At 45.8% G+C, this 19,030-nt stretch overlaps 1 protein-coding gene across 6 annotated transcripts in view; it reads left to right on the top strand.

Annotated features, from left to right (window-relative positions):
• Positions 1 to 19,030, top strand: part of HMGXB4 (HMG-box containing 4) — a 146,835-nt gene that overhangs the window by 23,190 nt on the left and 104,615 nt on the right. For 4 of the 6 annotated variants that reach the window (XM_029590129.1, XM_029590130.1, XM_029590131.1 and 1 more), the window contains exons 2-4: positions 9,415 to 9,544; positions 9,658 to 9,806; positions 11,253 to 11,331. In XM_029590129.1, the coding sequence (XP_029445989.1) occupies positions 9,514 to 9,544; positions 9,658 to 9,806; positions 11,253 to 11,331 (259 nt within the window). In that variant the 5' untranslated portion in view covers positions 9,415 to 9,513. Of the gene's footprint in view, positions 1 to 2,617; positions 2,637 to 9,414; positions 9,545 to 9,657; positions 9,807 to 11,252; positions 11,332 to 19,030 lie in introns of those variants that run through there. The other 2 variants (XM_029590132.1, XM_029590133.1) reach the window with 2 other exon arrangements.

The following is a 19,030-nucleotide window of genomic DNA, read 5'->3' as shown; positions in this document are numbered from 1 at the left end:
CTTCCAGTAGTCGTTGCAAGCACATCATCTGAGAAAGGAAGTCTCCTTGACGTCGCCACAGTGGTTCGGACTCACGACTGATGTGAGCCTCCAAAGTTTGGGAGCTCACTGTCGGGCACTAACAACGTGAGGACTTGGAAAACAGAGTTGCCGCTCTGGAACATCAATCTGCTGGAAGCCTGGGCGGTCCGGTTGGTGTACATACAGTTCAGCTGCTGGGTTGAGTGGTCCGAATAATGTTGGACAACACAACAATGGTGGCTTACATCAATCAGCAGGGAGGAACAAAGAGCCAAGAAATCTTGCAAGAGATAGACCAACTTATGGAACGGGTGGAAGTGCATCTTCAGGAGATCTCAGCTTTGCACATTGCAGGAAAAGACAATGTAAGAGCAGACTTTCTCAGCAGGGAGAGTCTGGACCCTAGAGAATGGGTGATGTCGGATGAGGTGTTCTAGCTGATAGTGAATCGCTAACCAAATTGGTAGTGCGGTAATAATGGGAGACTTCAATTAACCCAATATTGACTGGGTAAATGTATCATCGGGACACGCTAGAGAGAGAAAGTTCCTGGATGGAATAAATGATAGCTTTATAGAGCAATTGGTTCAGGAACCGACGAGAGAGGGAGCAATTTTAGATCTAATTCTCAATGGAGAACAGGATTTGGTGAGAGAGGTAACGGTGGTGGGGCTGCTTAGCAATAGTGATCATAATATGATCACATTTGATTTAATGACTGGATAATAGACTAGGGGGCATTCCATGAAGTTAGCATGTGGCACATTTAAAACTAATCGGAGAAGAAGTTCTTTTCACTCAACACACAATTAAACTCTGGAATTTGTTGCCAGAAGATGTGGTTAGTGCAGTTTAGTATAGCTGTGTTTAAAAAAGGATTGGATAAGTTCTTGGAGGAGAAGTCCCATTACTTGCTATTAATTAAGTTGACTTAGATAATAACCACTACTATTACTAGCAACGGTAAAATGGAATAGGCTTAGTTTTTGGGTACTTGCCAGGGTTCTTATGGCCTGGATTGGCCACTGTTGGAAACAGGATGCTGGGCTTGTTGGACCCTTGGTCTGACCCAGTTTGGCATGTTCTTATGTTCTATTTATAGACCTGCTGGTCATTTCTCACAATGCGAATGTTCCTTGATTATTCAGTCATGGGAGAGATTTGAATTCCTTAGGGATAGGTGCTCTTGTGCAAGCCTGGCCGGAAGGCTTTTCCCCCATGGCCCCTATTGGGTAGAATGGTTCAAAGGATGGTGCTTATGGTGGCATCGGATTTGTCCAGAAGACCATGGTATGCAGATCTGCGAAGACTCCTGATGGAAACCCCCCCTTCGTTTTCCACCGTACAGGAACCTGTTGCAGCAGAGGCCTGTCCTTCACAAAGATCTGACTCAGTTTTGTCTTATGGTATGGCCCTTGAGAGGGCTCGTTTTTTGAAGCATGGATATTCGTCTGCGGTGATTGCCACCTTGCTATGAACACAAAAGTTCTCCACTTAGCCTATGTGCGGGTTTGGTGAGAGTTTGAGGCTTGGTGTGAAGATCGAGGAATGCTTCTTCATTCAGTTGAGATCCCACTTATTTTGGAAATTTTAAGGATGGGTTGAATAAAGGATTGGCCCTTAATTCCTTGAAGGTACAGGTAGTGGTTCTTGCTTGTTTCAGAGGCCAGGTGGATCCTTATAGTTTCATCCTGAGGGGAATTAAACATCTTTATCTTTCCTTGCGGTTATTAGTTCCTTTGTGGAGTCTTAACCTGGTGTTGGATTTCTTGGTGGGCCCTTCGTTTTGACCGTTGCGTAGACTTTCCTTGCGGTTACTGACCTTGAAAACTGTATTTCTGGTGGCGATTTGTTCTGCACATCGAATTTCCAAGCTGCAGGCTTTGTCTTGTTGGGAGCTGTTCCTTTGGGTGACTCCAGAGTGATATAGATGTGTACTGTTCCTTCCTTCCTTGCCTAAGGTAAGTTCAGGTTTTCACTTAAATCAGTCCATTTCTTTACCGTCCTTGGATATGGAAAAAAAGATTTGGAGGAAATACCGCCTGTTGTATGCGTTGGATGTCAAGACATATGTTGACATGTTGTGAAATATCTGGAGGTTTCTAAACCTTTCTGAAAGATGGATTGACTGTTCATCCTTCATGGTGGAGGAAAACAGGGTGAACCAGCTTTGCAGACTATAATAGCTCGCTGGATTAAGGAGGTGGTGTCAGCTGCGTATGTGGTGGTTGAAAAGCCGTTGCCCACTCAGGTTAGGGCTCATTCCACTAGGGCTCAGGCAATGTCATGAGCAGAAGTTAGATTGTTGTCTCCCGTCAACATTTGCTGAGCTGCAATGTAATCTTCCATACAGACATTTTCCAGGTATTATCGTGCATGCCCAGGAGAACGCAGCCTTTGCACGTATGGTTTTGACTGGACCACAGCAGCCTCCCGCCCTGTTTGGGAGATGCTTGGGTACATCCTATTGGTTCTAGATTTATCTGTCTGGATGCAAGAAATGAGAGAATTTCCTTTTCTTTAGGACAGACTGATGAATCCAGCTTCCTGACCTTGGCTGCCGAATGGTTGGACTATGGTCGTCCTGCATGGCTAAGAGTTTCCAGGGATTACTGGTAATTGTTAATTCAGTCCCTAGACTAGTGTTAATACATACTTGTCTGAGCTCAGTGTTTCTTGTTGTTTGAGTACAAAATTGGTTGTCTGTTTTTTAAACAAGTTTTTTGCTACTCTGTCCACAGTTGCTTTTGAAGAGAATACTGGTAGGCTGATGTCATTGCAGGAGAATATATACTGTGATGTCAGTTTGCTCCATTTCCATCTTCTGGTAGTGGTGCATAACCCACTGGTTCTGGATTCTTCTGTCTGTACTAAAGAAAAGGAAATTATCAGGTAAGTAGCAATTTCTCATTAATCATACTTCCCATTATCTTTCAAATAACATTTGGCATTTGCATTCCTCTGCAAAGAACTGCAAAACTTGTTTATATGTCACCATTTATTTATTTATTTATTTATAACTTTTATATGCTGAGGTTCCTGTATAGGATACAGATCACCCCGGTTTACAAAAAACTGCAACTTCGCACAAAGGCAGTACATAAAACAAGTGAAAAACAAGAAATGGTATAAGAAACAAGTGTATCAAATAACTGGTACAAAGAACTCAAACTGCGTACTGAATATTATGTAATAACAAAGAACTCTAGCTGAATATTATATACTAAGAATCGGTCCGGGAGACCGTCACAGGGAAATTAATGGGAGAGGGAGAAATAAACAAACATAAACATTGGGAGCTGGACAGGACTAAACATTGGGACCTGGACAAAACTGTAATTAGACCGAGGCAAAAGTTAAGTGAAGGTACATTGGTCATTGGACAAGGCTGTTGTTGAACCCAGGCCAGGGTTAAGTGTCAGGGAAAGCTTGGATGAAAAGCCAAGTTTTTAGTGTTTTTTTTTTTTAAATCCAAGGGGCATGGCTTTCATTTGTCTTTGAACTCAAGTTTTGCTGAGTAAGATAGCAACAATTCTGAATTTATAAATGCTTCCGAAAAGTCTCTTACATTAATAAATACACCTTAAAAGAAGAATTGACCATTAGTCAGATGATACCCACCCTCTAAATTAGAGTATGTCTTAAAAAATAGGTCTTTACCTGTTTCCTGAATTTTAAATAGTTTTCTCTTGTTGCAACTCTGAGCGAGAACGTTCCAGAGGGTGTGCGCTGTGCAACAAAATGTGAACTCTCTAATCCTCACAGACTTTCTTTCGTTGATGGGACAGAAAGATGGGCTTCATAGACCGATCTTAAAGCCCTCATGTGACATAAGAACCCTTATTACTAATAGGTTTCTTTAAATAGGTAGGACCCAAGCTCATGCAGTACCTTAAATGTGATCATCAAAATTTTAAACTATGAACTGAATAAAATTGGGAACCAGTGAAGTTCATGCAGGAATGGTAATGCAGTAATGTCCGCTATTGACCAACTTAGCTATGCTATTTTGCATTAGTTCAATCTTACAAATAGAACGGTATGGCAGGCTCAGATAAAGGGAATTAATTTAATTGAGTCAACATAGCTGGGTAACAGCTCTACGATTGGAACTCTGAGGTTATGGGCAAAGTTGCCATACCAGTTGCAATTTAAGGAATGCCTTCCATGCTATTGTGTCAACATGCACTTCCATATTCAGTTCAGAGTACAACCACTTTCCCAAACTTGATTTGATTTTTAAGTGGCAAAATTGAATCATCTGGAGTCTTTGCATTCAAATCCAGCTTGTTAAAATGCATCCAAACTGCCACAGATTATAGATGGTTCAAAATCATAATTGCCAATTGTAGTTCTGGATCTAATGGAAGATCATATTGAATGTCATCCGTGTAGTAGTAAAACGGCACTCCATATGACTGAATGTTGTCACACAGTAGCTTTAAGTAAATATTGAAGAGGGCTGGGGGACAAAGAAGAACTCTAAGAAACACTACAAGATAATCTGGGCCTAGAACTAGACTCACCCCACTTCACTCCCATGAGATTGGTCTGACAAAAATTACTTAAACTACTTAGACGCTGTCTCACCAATCTTCATTTCAGGCCAGCCTACTGCACAAAATCTCTAACTGTGTCAAAGGCTGTTGAAAGGTCAGGGAGCAGAAAGATTGAGGGAACCCCTTTTTTTCCTGTTTATATTCAGGCTGAATTAGGCATATTTTTTGGGACGTCCTCCGGTCAGCTCTGGGTGGAGTTTCTCTCAAAGCTTACAGAGCTTTGACTCTGTGTGCCTGCGCGGATCTTCCGGTGCGATCACCAATTCTCCTCAGTCTTTTTTTTCTTCCGTGCTGCTAGCTGCACGCGGATTCCTTCTCTCGTTTCTCCTCAGATGTTTCTTTCACTCAGGTGAATCCCCAGAACACTACTTTTAAGTGCTACTATGGCACCACAGCCTCCTGGGTTTAAATACTGCCATTGCGACAAGATTATGTCCATCATTGATGGACACAACTACAGGTATATGTGCCTCGGCCCGCAGCATGATCAGTCCACTTGCAGAGAGCATGTTGCCCAGAGACAATGGGCTCAGAAGTTTGCCAAATTGAGAGAAGAAGAGGCAGGTTCGTATGCCCTAATGTCAGAATGCCTTTCCTCACAATCATCCTCGGGGCCGAAGACCCACTGAGCTGAGCAGGCAAGGAGAGCCTCCTCTCTGGGCCCACCTGGCAGTAAAAAAAAAGGTAGGGCCAACCGGGATATGCTCCCATAGCGCTCGAGCTTCCCCACACCTCAAATAAACATCAGGAATCAAGAGATGCATCAGTAAAATCCGTGCAGAAGACAGCATTGCAAGCCGTCAGCAGCATTGAAACCCACGGACTGGCGCATTTGTCTAAGCAGGGCAAGCACAATGCAAAGATGAGGTGGCGCATGCATCAAAGCCCATTCAGTCCTCGATGCGGTAATGGACAAGACATGGGAAGACTGATCTTAAGTTCAGGATGTAGAAGTCCTCATACTATGGAACAGTACAGCTGTCCCATGCTTTGGTAGTCGTTGAATCAGTCATGAAAAACAAATCAGTCTCTTTCACACCTGGTTCCACCAACGCAAGACCACATGGCCAAGACAACCTTGGTATACCTATCTAGTTCGATTAACCATCACCCCTCCTATCTCATTAGGAAACACTATGGATCTGCTAACTCAGGAAGGGGGCACACTGTTCCACCCCATGCACTTCTCCCTTCAGCTCACAGCTTGGAGTTTGAAAGAGTGTTAGACCATCTTCAGTTGTCTACAGGAATCCAACACATCTTGGCATCTGCTAGAACTGCTTCCACAAGGAAAATCTATCAAGGCAAATGTCAGCGTTGTATGGCTTAGTGTGATGAGAAGAGAATAGACCCATTCTCTTGCTTACCCGAAATTTTATTGGGTACTTGCATACATTCACCAAGCAGGATTGGCGACGGCATCCATCAGGGTCAATGTGAGCACTATAGCTCCCATTCAATGGTCTTCCTCTGGTGTTCTGTTTCATGAAAATAAGAACATGCCATACTGGGTCAGACCAAGGATTCATCAAGCCCAGTATCCTGTTTCCAACAGTGGCCAATCTGGGGCCACAAGAACCTGGCAAGTACCCAAAAACTAAATCTATTGCATGCTATGGTTGCTAGTAATAGCAGTGGCTATTTTCTAAGTTAACTTAATTAATAGCAGGTAATGGACTTCTCCTCCAAGAACTTATCCAATCCTTTTTTAAACACAGTTACACTAACTGCACTAACCACATCCTCTGGCAGCAAATTCCAGAGTTTGTGTGTTGAGTGAGAGAGAATTTTCTCCGATTTAGTTTTAAATGTGCCACATGCTAACTTCATGGAGTGCCCTCTAGTCTTTCTATTATCCGAAAGAGTAAATAACTGATTCACATTAACCCGTTCTCATCCTTTCATGATTTTAAACACCTCTATCATATCCCCCCTCAATCTTGAAGATGAGATCACCCATGACAAAACCTCCAGTTCCTTGTGATATAAATCTGGTATAGGAGCAGGTCATACTCCCATCTGTGGAACTCATCGATAGTAGCCATATGAAGTATTTGACTTGGAATATAGTATTCCTGGTCGTAGTAACTTCACCACCACAAAGTTACCTTGAGAACTCATCCCCCCTCCTTATCAAAGATAATCTCGGCTTTCCATTTAAATCAAACCATCACATTACCCACTTTTTTCCCAAAACCACGTAAAAATGAGAGGGAAAGACTCCTTCACACCGTAAGACTGAAAAAGGGCTTTGGCTAGCTTACAAGCAAAGAACGCATGCAGAGAGCAGAACTTCTCAACTATTTGTGTCTTCCAACCCTATTGTGCTAGGTCTACCGGTTGCAAAGAGGCCTTTGTCAAACTGGATATCCCAGTGCATTCACTTTTGTTACTCAAAGTGCTCGGCAGAGCTTTCGAATCCAGTCAGGTAAGAGCTTTAGTAGCTTCAATTGCACATCTCCTCATGGTACTGATGCTGGACATTTGTAAAGCAGCCATGTGATCATCTCTACATACTTTCACATCACACTACTGTCTTGAAAAGCAGGCAACTTCACATGCCACACTGGGTTAAGCAGTGTTAAAGTACTCGACAAAACAATGAGGCTTTCCATGACCATTGTGGGTTGTGCACACAATGAACAGTTACCTCTGCAAGGGGTAGACACTCCCCTCCTTCAGGATACATTAATTTGCAGAACACAACCCTAAGCTGGGGATTCCCAACAGCATGGCTAATTCAGCCTGCTTATTGACAGGAAAAAAGCAAGTTTACGGTAAGCAAACAACGTTTTTTGTAGATAGCAGGATGAATTAGCCATGATAACCCACCTACCTCCCTGGACAGCCTCTCCACTTTCACTGCACTAGATAGTCCATTCTATAGACTGAGGAGAATTGGTAATCATGCGAGAAAAGCCGCGCAGGTGCACAGAGTCAAAGCTCTGTAATCTTTGAGAGAAGCTGTGCCCAGGGCTGCTTGGAGGACGTCCCAGACAGCACGGCTAATTCATCCTGCTATCTACGGAAAACACTGTTTACGGTAAGTAAACTTGCTTGTCTAGCTTCCCCCTCAAATCATTCACCAAAGAGATCAGATTAATCTCTGTACTAAACCCTTTTCTAAATCCTAATTGAAAATAGTCCAGGATTTTTCTGTCCACCCAGAGCACTGAACAGCTCTTATTGATGTGCAAAACATTGTTAATTTTCCAAAAATAGGCAAATAAGAAACTGGATGGAAATGTTCTAATTTATTGATGTCCAAGGACATTTATTTCACCAATGAATGTACTACTGCCATTTTTAATGAGAGGAGTATGCGATCCTTTTAAAAGTAAGCATTCATAATATTTCTTAAGGATGCATGGAGCTTCTCATCCCACCACCTTCTTTAGGGATATGTATCCAAATCACAGCCACCAAGATTTATCCTTGTTGCTTCCCTCATTCCATCACAATCCATCTCCTCAAAAACTGACCATTAAGATGTTCCCTCCTTAGGGGCACTTCTTAATGATATTGTAACTAAACTTGAAGATGTTTAAGTTTCTATGGATGTAGTGGATCTTCTTGAAGAAGTGTAAAGTAGATGGAACAACTACAGTTTTTATGTGGTGACTCAGGTGGCAAATGCTTCACACTGCCATGCAGAAGGCCCCTGGTTCAAACATCAAGTCAGTTCTTCTGCTCCTTAGGTTGGCTGGAATTGGAAATGCCAGAGAGGCAGCGTTCACAGCCCTGGGGGGGGGGGGGGGGGGGGAGGAGAGAGCTGTGGTCATTGCTTAAGGGTAACATCTGGTGATTGGATTCAGGGCCCAAGATTGCAAGAGCCCTAGTGTATGGCCCCCAGCCCAGGAATGTCATCGCAGCCACTGGACTAAATGTAAGTGGGGAGAGGATATAGAATAGGGGGAAAATTCCTGGGTAGTTGTAAATGAAGCCTCATTGTGCCAGGATCCCAGACCTGGTTTTGACTGAGCTGGAAGCACAAGGGAGCAGGAAGAAACTGCTGGGTCAAAAATAAATGTTTGGTGAGTGTCCATTAATGCTTGGTGTGACTATTGCTGATGCCTTTTTGAGTGTTCTGCGTTTATCTGTCTGCTTTTGATGTGTCCGATCTTGCCGAAAAAATTAAAGAAAATAAATACATAAATAGGCCTTTCAATAGTGTAGTGGTGTTGCGCTCATTCAAAGTCTCACACAATTTTAATGCATGAGAGACAAATCTCTGAAAGTCCCCAGAATACCCAATAGGTGGGAGATTAATGAAAATGTCCTGTAAGCCTAAAACATGCCAATGTTTATAAATAATCTTTTTAATGTAAGGTACACAGACTGAAATCTGTGGAACACAACCTCAATACCAATGTAGAACTTGACACTTACTTTTGAAGGAGGAAACTCACTGCCCATCTGAAAATGATCTCCCTCTTTGGCTTGGCTGTTCCTCCCTACACCTGCAACTGCCTCCACTCTCAGCGCATTCTGGATTGTAAGACTGAAAGTTCTGTAATTCCCAAACTATTCTGAGACCGGTAGCCCTGTTGTCTTTAAAAAAAAAAATTTTTTCATTAATAGGAAAACATGGACTGTAAGGTCATAAATGTTTTGATGAGGGAGTTAGAATCCAAGGACAGCACAATCTACATCTGGTTCCCTGGATGTAAGAGATGTCTTTGACTGAGGGGATCTGATATTTCTCATACTCTCCAAGACATGTTTGCTGAGAAAACTTGATAGCCTCAACACCAAGGAGGTGGTGTAGGTCTGCAGCAGCAGCAAACTCCCCAGTGCTGCTCTCTTATTGGCCTTTATGGGTTTCTTTTGCTAGACATGATCCTGTGGATGTAAAAGGAGCGACCTGCTTTCCTGCTCATGAACAGTGCATGTGTACAGCCCAGCACCCTTCAGCGCCTCTGTGGAGATTGCCATGGCTTATGATGACTCCAGGAAAAAAGAAGGTAACTTGTTTAAATCTAAACTATTAAGAGATAGCAATTGTTGTATACTTCATTGCTGGCGATTCTTTAAAGCCATTTTAATTTCTCTTCACATGCCTGCCTTGTGGTCCCAGAATGTTTAGAGAATGACAGAGGCATCGATGAGCTGGGGCTGGTAGCTGGCAGGAGCCAACGGGAGAAGAAACGTTCCTACAAAGATCTCCTCCGAGAAGAAGAGGAGATTGCTGCTCAGGTCCGCAAAACTTCCAAGAAGAGTCATAAAGTGCGTGGCAGCTGTCAGGCTCTCTCCGTGTTTATGCGGCCACCTCTTTTCCTGTCTCATTCTGGATCCCCCCTCTCTGTGTTGGTTATACTGGGAAGTGGTTGTGTTTTCTTTAGTTAAGACTGAGAGGTTACTAGATCCCTCCAAATTCCATGGGGTAGAGTAAGTTTTGGTTATTTAACGTCACCTTTAGGGAAGCTGCTTAAAGGAACCTTAGCTACTGACTGCAAAACATTTCGAACTGATGGAGGGTGTTGCTGTTTGCCCTTTAATATTTTGCGTGGTATGCCTGTTCTGTAAGATTTGCCATTTTTATATCAACATGGTGCCTCATACTTTCCATGGAATAATGTTTCCCATTTGTATAGCTAGAAGCTTCTAAGCATTGTGCACTCTTAACTTCTGCACAAAATGTTGGAGCAGTAGCTTTACTCTTTGATATGTATCCCAACGTGATTTGAAGATATATTAGTTGTGCTGCCTTGAATCCGCTTGGCACCTCAAGTTTGAGAACTGTATGAACTGTTTTGAGCTGTCCTGAAGTGCCTTTGAAACAGAATACTCCTTCCTGTGAACTGACAATAGTGTCCCACTGGTTTCTTTTTGCTGTAAAAGCTTTAGAATGGAAGTTTAGGGAAATAAAGATTTAACTTGTTGAGATGGGACATAGTAATCTGATTTACAGTTTAGTCCACTTGGATGCGTGGAAATAAAGCTCAACAAATATAAGAGAATATCTTTTTATTGGACTAATTTAATATATTTGTTGACTAGCTCTCAGCTGCTAACACTTAATCTGGTCAAAACAAAGTCCAATAAAAAGGTATTGCCTTATACTTTTTTGAGACAGAGCATATAATTCTCATCTTCCTTTACTATTTTATGATTGGGGATAGGTCACGCACTAATGCCTGATATGTTTGAGGCTTGCATTAAAACTGGTACTGGGAAACACTGGGAACCAGCAGGAAGCGTAAGACCAGAGAGAGCCCTCTATTGGTAGGCCTGGTCTATTTTGCTCTCTAATCAGAGCATACTGTATGGTCCTGACTGTTGGAAAGCATGCTAGAATTGGTTTGAACCCATTGCTCTTGTTCTGAGGATAGTAGGATTCTGGTTTCCTTCATCCCTATGCTTGGAATGGGAGAGTCTGTGCTGCATGAGCTGCCCCCTCCAATGCGATCTTGTTTTGCTCAGTCTGTTTTGGTAGGAGGGAGGGGGGATCCTAGAAAATTCTGGAAGGCCACAGCAGCCATATATCATTCTGCTTACATAAGTAGCCCAAGATGTTTTCTGAAATAACTTACCAGGCAGTTGTCACATTTATTAAAGTGTGATAGATGAGATTGCTGGTGTGTCAGCATGTAATTGGCTCATGCTTGAGATTGTGACTGTTAATGATTTGTTGGTATTTTCCCCTGCCTGAGTGCTCTCTGTTTATTTCAGGACAGTGATCTGTTCTTCCTTGGGACAGATGTGCAGAAAAAGAAAAAAAAACATTCCTCAGAGGACTTCTACTACTCAGGTAGAAGCTTGCATAGCAAACATTGAATGGCTTAGTTTGTGTATGTAAGATGTGAGTCCAGAAGAAACCATTTTATTCTGCTGATTCTTCATGCAATTCTTTTTTCTTTTCTTCCCTATTCATCTCTCACCTTGGCCTCTTGTGTTTCTCCTGTTCGTGTATACATTGCAGCACTTACATTAATGACTAGTGTGTAGCTCAATGTTTCTCAACCATTTGTATGCCAGGGACTATCATGCTACCTTCCTTAAATTTTGTAGACTGGTTGCAGTGCTCATGGGGGGGGGGGGGGGGTGTGAGGGGAAGAGTGGATAAATTCCCTCCCTCATTCTGTCTTTAATCTCATGGGTCAGCCCTGCAACTGGTCTGTGCCATTTTAAGCAGGTAACTAGCCAGTTTAAGAAAATTGTTTTCTTAAAAAAAAAAATGTAAAAAAGTTGCTTTTATTTAAAAAAAAAAAAAAAAAAAGGAAAAAAGTTTTTCCTGAACATACCCAGATCAGTCTAGACAAGTGGGTTTATTCATCCTACCAGCAGATGGAGGCAGAGGACAAAACTTTGGGCACTGCTACATATCCGAGCGTGCCACCTGTAGTCCCCCAGTATTTCTCTGTCTCCAGCAGATGGTAGAGGTGCTAACCCTGCAGTCTTGAGTGATCTGATGTTTGGAAGATTTCATGTTCCCTGAGGTGCCAGGTTCCTGTTGAGGGCCATCCCTCGGGTTGAGCCGGGCAAACAGGGGGTTGAATACCCCTGGCGGTTTTAGCCTGAGACCCCCGGGACCACAGACAGCCAGGGGACTGGTTCCCTCAGTGAGGCCTGAAGTCCCCTTCTGCCCATTTGGCTCCAGAAAAATATCCCCCCCCCCCCCCCCCGTGTTTTTTTTTTGTTCCATTTGATCTTTATTAGCTGTGCTGCTGTAGTTGAGAGAAAGCAGCAGTGGAGGCACAGATTTATAGTGCTGAGCAGCCTGTGCGGCAGGACCTTCAGAGGCTAGACCTGGAGGCATTGGGCTATGCGGGGGTGGGGGGGGGGTGGGGATTGGCTCCTGCCAACCCACAAGAGAACCCCCAGGTGAGTGAAAGTGTCTCTGGAAGCACCCCATGTTGAATAGCGGCCCATGAGTGCGTTTCCTGTGGCGACAGTCCTGGTCTTTTCGCGCTGGCTGGAACTTCACGGTGGTGCGCCCTCTCTCTTCCTCTGCGCCAGTGGCCGTGTGGTGAGCCCCTTCCCTCCCCCACCCGCGAACTCTTCTGTCTTTCTGCGGGCGATTGGTTTTTGGGCCTGATGACTGACAGGTCGCTTGTGGAGGCTTGCTGGGCCTGCAGCATTTGGTCAGAGTACCTGAATTCCCTCTCCTTGTGCATCGTGTGTGTGGTGGGGGGGAGGGGGCTTCCACAAAGCAGACTAAGCCACGGAGGGCTTCGCGGATGTTGGGGCAGCCGGGGGGGAGGGGGCGCAGGGGAGTGGTCCTCCAGTTGAAGGGGATCTATGTAAGGGGGGCTCAGTCATCCCGGTGTTCCGGGGACCTCCCCCCCTTTCTCCCACAGTTCAGTGTGAGGAGGGGGCAGCTGGGTTGAGTCCCAGCAGTTCAGAGGGACCCTCGGGGGTTCTCGCCAGAGTTTGTCCTTTTTTGCTTCATGAGGCCTTTCTCGCTCGGGATGCAGGAAAGCGAAGGTTCAAGGACAGTCCGTCACACTCTGCCAAGAGGCCTCGGGAGTCCCATTCGGGCCTCAGGGGTTTGCATGATCAGCCTCGGGGATCCTGTGCTGTGCGCCTGGACTCAGTCCCCGGGGAATTGGAGGATTCTGATGATCCTCAGGGTGAGGGTGGTTCTTCTCCGGTGGTGGATGGCGTCTCATCAAGGTCTAGATGCAGACCCTGATGAGACGCACCCCCAGGATCTGGATGGGCCTAAGGAGGATCAGGGTTCGTTTGAGGGTGGAGGGTGATGATCCGCGGGTTGTCCGCTTTTCAAGAGGGAGGAGTTGCGGCCCCTTATTCTCCAGGGGTTGGAGGAATTGGGGGTTAAACTGTCTCTGGAGGAGTCGGATAGCGAGGGTGTTAATAAGGTTTTGGACTGCCTGCAGGGATCGCCCAGCGGCTTTTCCATTCCAAAGAAGATCAGAAGCTGATCAGCTGGGAATGGGATTCCCTGAACTCTGGCTTGAAGGTGGGGAAAGCGATGGAAAAGCTTTATCCTTTACTGCAGGAGCATTTGGATCACCTCAAAATACCGAAGGTGGATGCTGCCGTGTCGGCTGTCACTAAAAAGACCACAATTCCGGTAGCCGGGGAGGCTGCCCTGAAGGATGTTCAGGATTGCAAACTGGAAGTCCGGCTCAAGCGGGTGTTTGAGGTGTCTACTGTTGGGCTCCGTGCTGTGGTCTGTGCCAGCATGATGCAGCGTGCCTTCTTGTGTTGGATCCAGAAGCCAAAAGAGCAGTCTTCCACGGGAACTCTGTCCCCGGTCTAAGCAGCCTGCCTGGAGGCGGACGTGGCGTGTATAACCGTGTATAACCGCGTGTGTACCACAGCGCAAATGATGGTTTCGATGGTGGCGGCAAGATGGCTGTTGTGGCTGCGTAATTGGTCGGCGGATCTGTCGTCCAAATCGCAGCTACGTAACCTTCCTTTTAAAGGCAAGCTTTTGTTCGAGGAGGATCTCGACCAGCTTATGAAGTCCCTGGGAGAAACCAAAGGCAGCAGGTTGCTGGAGGATAAGAAGATGACGAAGAAGCCTTTCTCCTCTCGACCCCGGTTTCATGAGCCAAGGAGGTTTCACTCCGGGAGAGGTTCCGGGACCTCAGTGCCAAGACAGTCCTTGAGAAGACAGCAGTCCTTTCGAGGTTTGGAAAAGTCTTCAAGAGGCAGGACCGCTCAGGGAGCAGGCAGATCAAATCTTCCCAATGAGGTTGGGCCGGTCCACTCTTCGGCTGCAGCGATTGGAGGCAGACTGTCTCGCTTTTATGAGTAGTGGACCAAGATCACTTCTGACCAGTGGGTGTTAGAGGTTGTCAGGGACGGTTGTGCCTTAGAGTTTTCTCACCCTCTCAGGCAGGTCTTTCTGGAGTCGCGCTGTCTTTCCCAAAGCAAGTGGGTGGCAATAGAGGAGACTCTGCAAAGGTTGTTAAGCTTAAAGGCTGTAGTTCTGGTGCCTGAACAGGGGCAGGGGAGGTACTCCATGTACTTCGTAGTTCCAAAGAAGGAGGGCACCTTTCGCCCCATCTTGGACCTTCAAAAGGTGAATCGGAGTTAGAAGGTACCACGCTTCTGGATGGAGACATCACATACTGTGATTGCGGCAGTCCGAAAAGGAGAGTTTTTGACGTCTCTAGATCTCAGTGAGGCCTATCTACACATCCCCATTCGACAGGACCACCAGAAGTTTCTCCTATTCAAGGTGCTGGGTCATCATTTTTAGTTTCTGGCCCTTCCCTTCAGACTGGCCACTGCTCCTTGAACCTTCACCAATGTGATGGTGGTGGTGGCCATGGCCCTCAGAAGGGACGGGAGTGTTGGTACTCTCCTACCTGGATGTCTGGCTCATCCAGGCGAAGATGCAGGAGGAGTGCTCGCATTCTCTATTGGAGTCACTGGGCTGGGTCATCAATAATCACCTGGTGTCGTCGCAGTCCCTAGAATTCTTGGGGACCTGATTCGATACTCAGCTGGGCAGAGTGTTCCTCATATCCGACAGGGTGACTAAGCTTCAGGATCAGATATCTCAATTGTGTTACCTCTTTGTACCGAAGGTCTGGGATTAATTACAGGTTCTGGACTCACTGGCCTTGACGTTGGAGCTGGTGCCATGGGTGTTTACTCATATGCGTCCACTGCAGAAGGCTTTGTTGTCTCACTGGAACCCTCTGTGGGAACAGTACTTTCTCCCCCTGCTTCTGCTGAAGGAGGCCAGGTCCAGTCTAGTGTGGTGGATGTCAGAGAGAAATTTGGAGAAAGGAATGTCCCTCGAAGTCCCAGAATGGGTGGTGGTCACCACGGATGCCAGCCTCAGGTGCTGGGGGGGCGGTGTGCCTGGGCAGGTCGGCCCTGGGCCTGTGGTCAGTGTCGGAACAGTCTTGGTCTATCAATCTGTTGGAGACTAGGGCAGTATGCAGAGCCCTTCAGGTATTTCTTCCCTTGGTCCGCAGTCTGATGGTAAGAGTGTTTTCGGACAATGCGATGACGATGGCATATATCAACTGCCAGGGAGAAACCAAGAGTCCTGCTGTGGCTCGCTTTTGTTTATCTGGGCGGAACTTCATCTCAAGGGCACAAAGTCCACTCCTGCGATGTGAGAGGCCAACGTACAAGCGGACTATCTCAGCCGGCAACAGTTGGATCTGGGAGATTGGCAACTGTCCCTGGCAGGTTGGAATCACATTTATGCCCGCTGGGGAACTCTAAGACTAAAAGGTTTTTCAGTCACAGGTGGGAGATTGAGGTGGGCCTCAATGTGCTTGTATGCCCGTGGCAGACCGGGGTCCTTCTCTAAGTTTTTCCTCCGTGGCCCCTTATAGCGTGAGTGCTCAGACGGATAGAGGCTCACCCATATTCGGTGGTTCTGGTGGCGCTGGAGTGGCCATGATGTCCCTGGTTCGCCGATCTTGTACATCAGGTTGTGGATGAGCCTCTGCGGCTGTCTCACTTGCAGGGGTTGCTGCATCAAGGTCCCATATTTTCCGATTGGGCAGATCGCTTGTCTTGCAGCTTGGCTTTTGAGAGGTGGCAGTTGTGTCTGAAGGGGTATTCGGAGTCAGTTATTGCTACCCTTCTTCAGGCTAGACGCCTTGCTACTTCCATTGCTTATTCTCTGGTGTGGAAAGTTTTTGAGACCTGGTGTGACCAGCAGAGTTTAGACATGCTGCTGGTTTCAGTCCCACACATTTTCTCCTTCTTACAGCAGGGTTTGTCCAAGGGGTTAGCTTATAGCTCACAGAGTTCAGGTCTTGGTCCTGGGTTGTCTCAGGGGGAAGGTACAGAGCAAGCCTTTGGCCTCTCATCCTGACGTAGTGCGTTTCCTGAAAGGTGTTAAGCATCTGCATCCCCCTCTGCGAAATGTGTGTCCGGAGTGGAATCTCAATTTGGTGTTGCGAGTTCTCTGTGAGGCTCCCTTTTAGCCTTTGGGTCGCGCATCTCTGAAGGTCCTTACCTTGAAGACCGTCTTTTTGGTTGCCATTTGCTCAGCCAGGTGATTCTCAGAATTACAAACCCTTTCTTGCCGCAATCCTTTCCTGTGGATCTCTACCAACAAGGCGTCCTTTTGTATGGTGCCTTCGTTCCTTCCTAAGGTGGTCTCTGCCTTTCATGTGAATCAGACAGTGAAGTTACCGGGGTTTCCGGACTGGTCTCATGATCCTTCTATTGGAGGGATCTCCATCTCTTGGATGTTTGGTGCGCCCTATTGTGCTATTTGAAGGTCACCAATTCTTTCAGACGATCTGATCATCTCTTTGTTCTGTTCGGTGGAACTAAGAAGGGAGAGAACGTGTCTAAAGCTTCTTTAGCTCGCTGGATGAAGGAAACTATTACCATGGCCTATGAATCTCAAGGCCGCACGGTTCCATTGGGTCTTAAAGCTCATTCCACTCGTGCTCAGGAGGCTTCATGGGCCTAGTGTCAGCTGGTGTCTCTTCAGGAGATATGTAAGGCCACTGTGTGGTCCTCACTTCATACTTTCACTAAGCGTTACCGATTGGATGTGCATGCCGGAGGCAGCAGTGTTTGAGTGTGTGCTGAGAGCAGGTCTTTTGGGTCCCCACCTGGTATAGGGAGGCTTTGGTACATCCCACTTGTCTAGACTGATCTAGGTATGTTCAGGAAAGGAAAATTGTTTCTTACCTGCTAATTTTCGTTCCTGTAATACCACAGATCAGTCCAGAGGCCCGCCTTTGATGATTTTGCGGAAATACTGCTTGTTTTTTGCTGCTGAGCCTATGAGTTCATGCATAAATGTTTGATTTTTTGTCTAGTGTTGCATAATTTACTGACATTTTCTGTCCACTTTGGTTGGTGGCTATTCAGTTTAGGGGTATCCATCCCAGGGGATTTAGTTTGCTTTGTTAATTTATCTTGGCTTGGGTACAGGTCAATACTGAGGGACTGCAGGTGGTGCACTCGGATATGTAGCAGTGCCCAAAGATTTGTCCTCTGTCTCCATCTGCTGGTAGGGATGAATAAACCCACTTGTCTGGACTGATCTGTGGTATCATAGGAATGAAAATTAGCAGGTAAGAACCAATTTTCCTTTACTCTTTCTTCTTTTCCTCTCCCAGACAGCCAATAGTCTTGTCCTTAGAAAAGAAAAAAAAAATCCTGTTCATACCCAGATTAGTCCAGACTCCTGTGTTTTGCCTCCCTTCCAGCAGATGGAGACAGAGTTTTGATGATACTGCCACATTACCTAGTGTGCCACCTGCAGTCCCTCAGTATTTCTGTCTCCAGCAGATGGTAGAGGTGCAAAACCCGCAGTCTGGAAATTAAGTTTTAGCTTAAGAAAAAAAGAGAATAAGAGATGATTGTTTGAAGATTTCCTTCCAGCAGGTTGGCAGGTCCTGGTGGGACCATCCCGCCTGGTTCTGAGGTGGACGAGCAGGGGGTTGGGGACCCTTGTATAGCTCTGCTGCTGCTCCCCTCACAGAGATGGGTGCTTAGGACTGATCCCTAGTGGTGGTGGGGGTGGAAGAAGGTCTACATGGTAAGAAAAAGAGTTAAGTGGTGGTTGTGGTACAGGGTAGTGTGTGCAGCTGCAAGGCAGGTCTTGCTTTCTTATCATTCTGCAACCACTGTCACATTATGGACTGGCAGACATGCTGCTGGGGTCCATGGACCAGTGGTTAAGAAACACTGGTGTAGCTCTTCCGGAGGCATTTTTGCTATTGCTCTTTGGTCACCCTTACATATTGCGTGAGAATAGTCTGACTCTCCCTGCTATAGGAGCTACAAATGCTACTGCTTCTGCACTTGTGAGAAATAGGAGGCCAGTGTTAAACTAGGGACGAGTTGCTTGTAAGGTGCATGCAAACCACTGCACTGTCGCCAGGTCTGCTAATAGCTTGTAATCCCTTACAGAGACTGTAAATGAAAGTTGACCTGATTTTTCTTCTCCCTTTGCATGCTTGCTCCAGACCGTCCTTCCATTGCTGAATGCTCTACACCATCTGTGGTAGTAGCACAAGTTTTTCAAAATTCACAGTTTTGAAAATGCTTGTAGTGCACAGTAAAGATTTGCGAGTAGTGGCCAGATAGACTCCTGCGGCTCAGGTTAGCTCAGAGATGCAGGTACTAGGAGAAGAATGGAGGAAGTTAGCGGGGAGGAAAGAAGTGGGGGCAGTAGGGAAGTGGGAAAGAAAAATGGAAGGTTTGTCGAAGCAAATGGTAAGAGATGGAAGGACAGAAAAGGAGACATATATGTCTCCATTATAAGAATGAGAGATGAGATGGAAAGATGAGTTGGAGGGGATGGGACCAGGGAGACAATGAAAAGTGATGGAAGGTTAGACAGGAGAAAGATGGAGTGGAAGCTTAGGGGAGAGGGAGCTGAAAGATGTAGGAAAAGCTACAGATACATGAGAAGAAAAGAAGTGACAAGGGATGAGAGAAGCTGAGAAGAAAAATATGGAGATAAGCAATCTGAGAGAGAACAGAGTAGGAGAGATAATGATGAGCTCAAGTTCATGGCAGCAGTAGTTGGCTGCATC

The sequence above is a fragment of the Rhinatrema bivittatum genome, chromosome 2, assembly GCF_901001135.1.
Source record: "Rhinatrema bivittatum chromosome 2, aRhiBiv1.1, whole genome shotgun sequence".
Classification (NCBI taxonomy): Eukaryota; Metazoa; Chordata; class Amphibia; order Gymnophiona; family Rhinatrematidae; genus Rhinatrema; species Rhinatrema bivittatum.
This window is presented reverse-complemented; position numbering and strand designations above follow the sequence as displayed.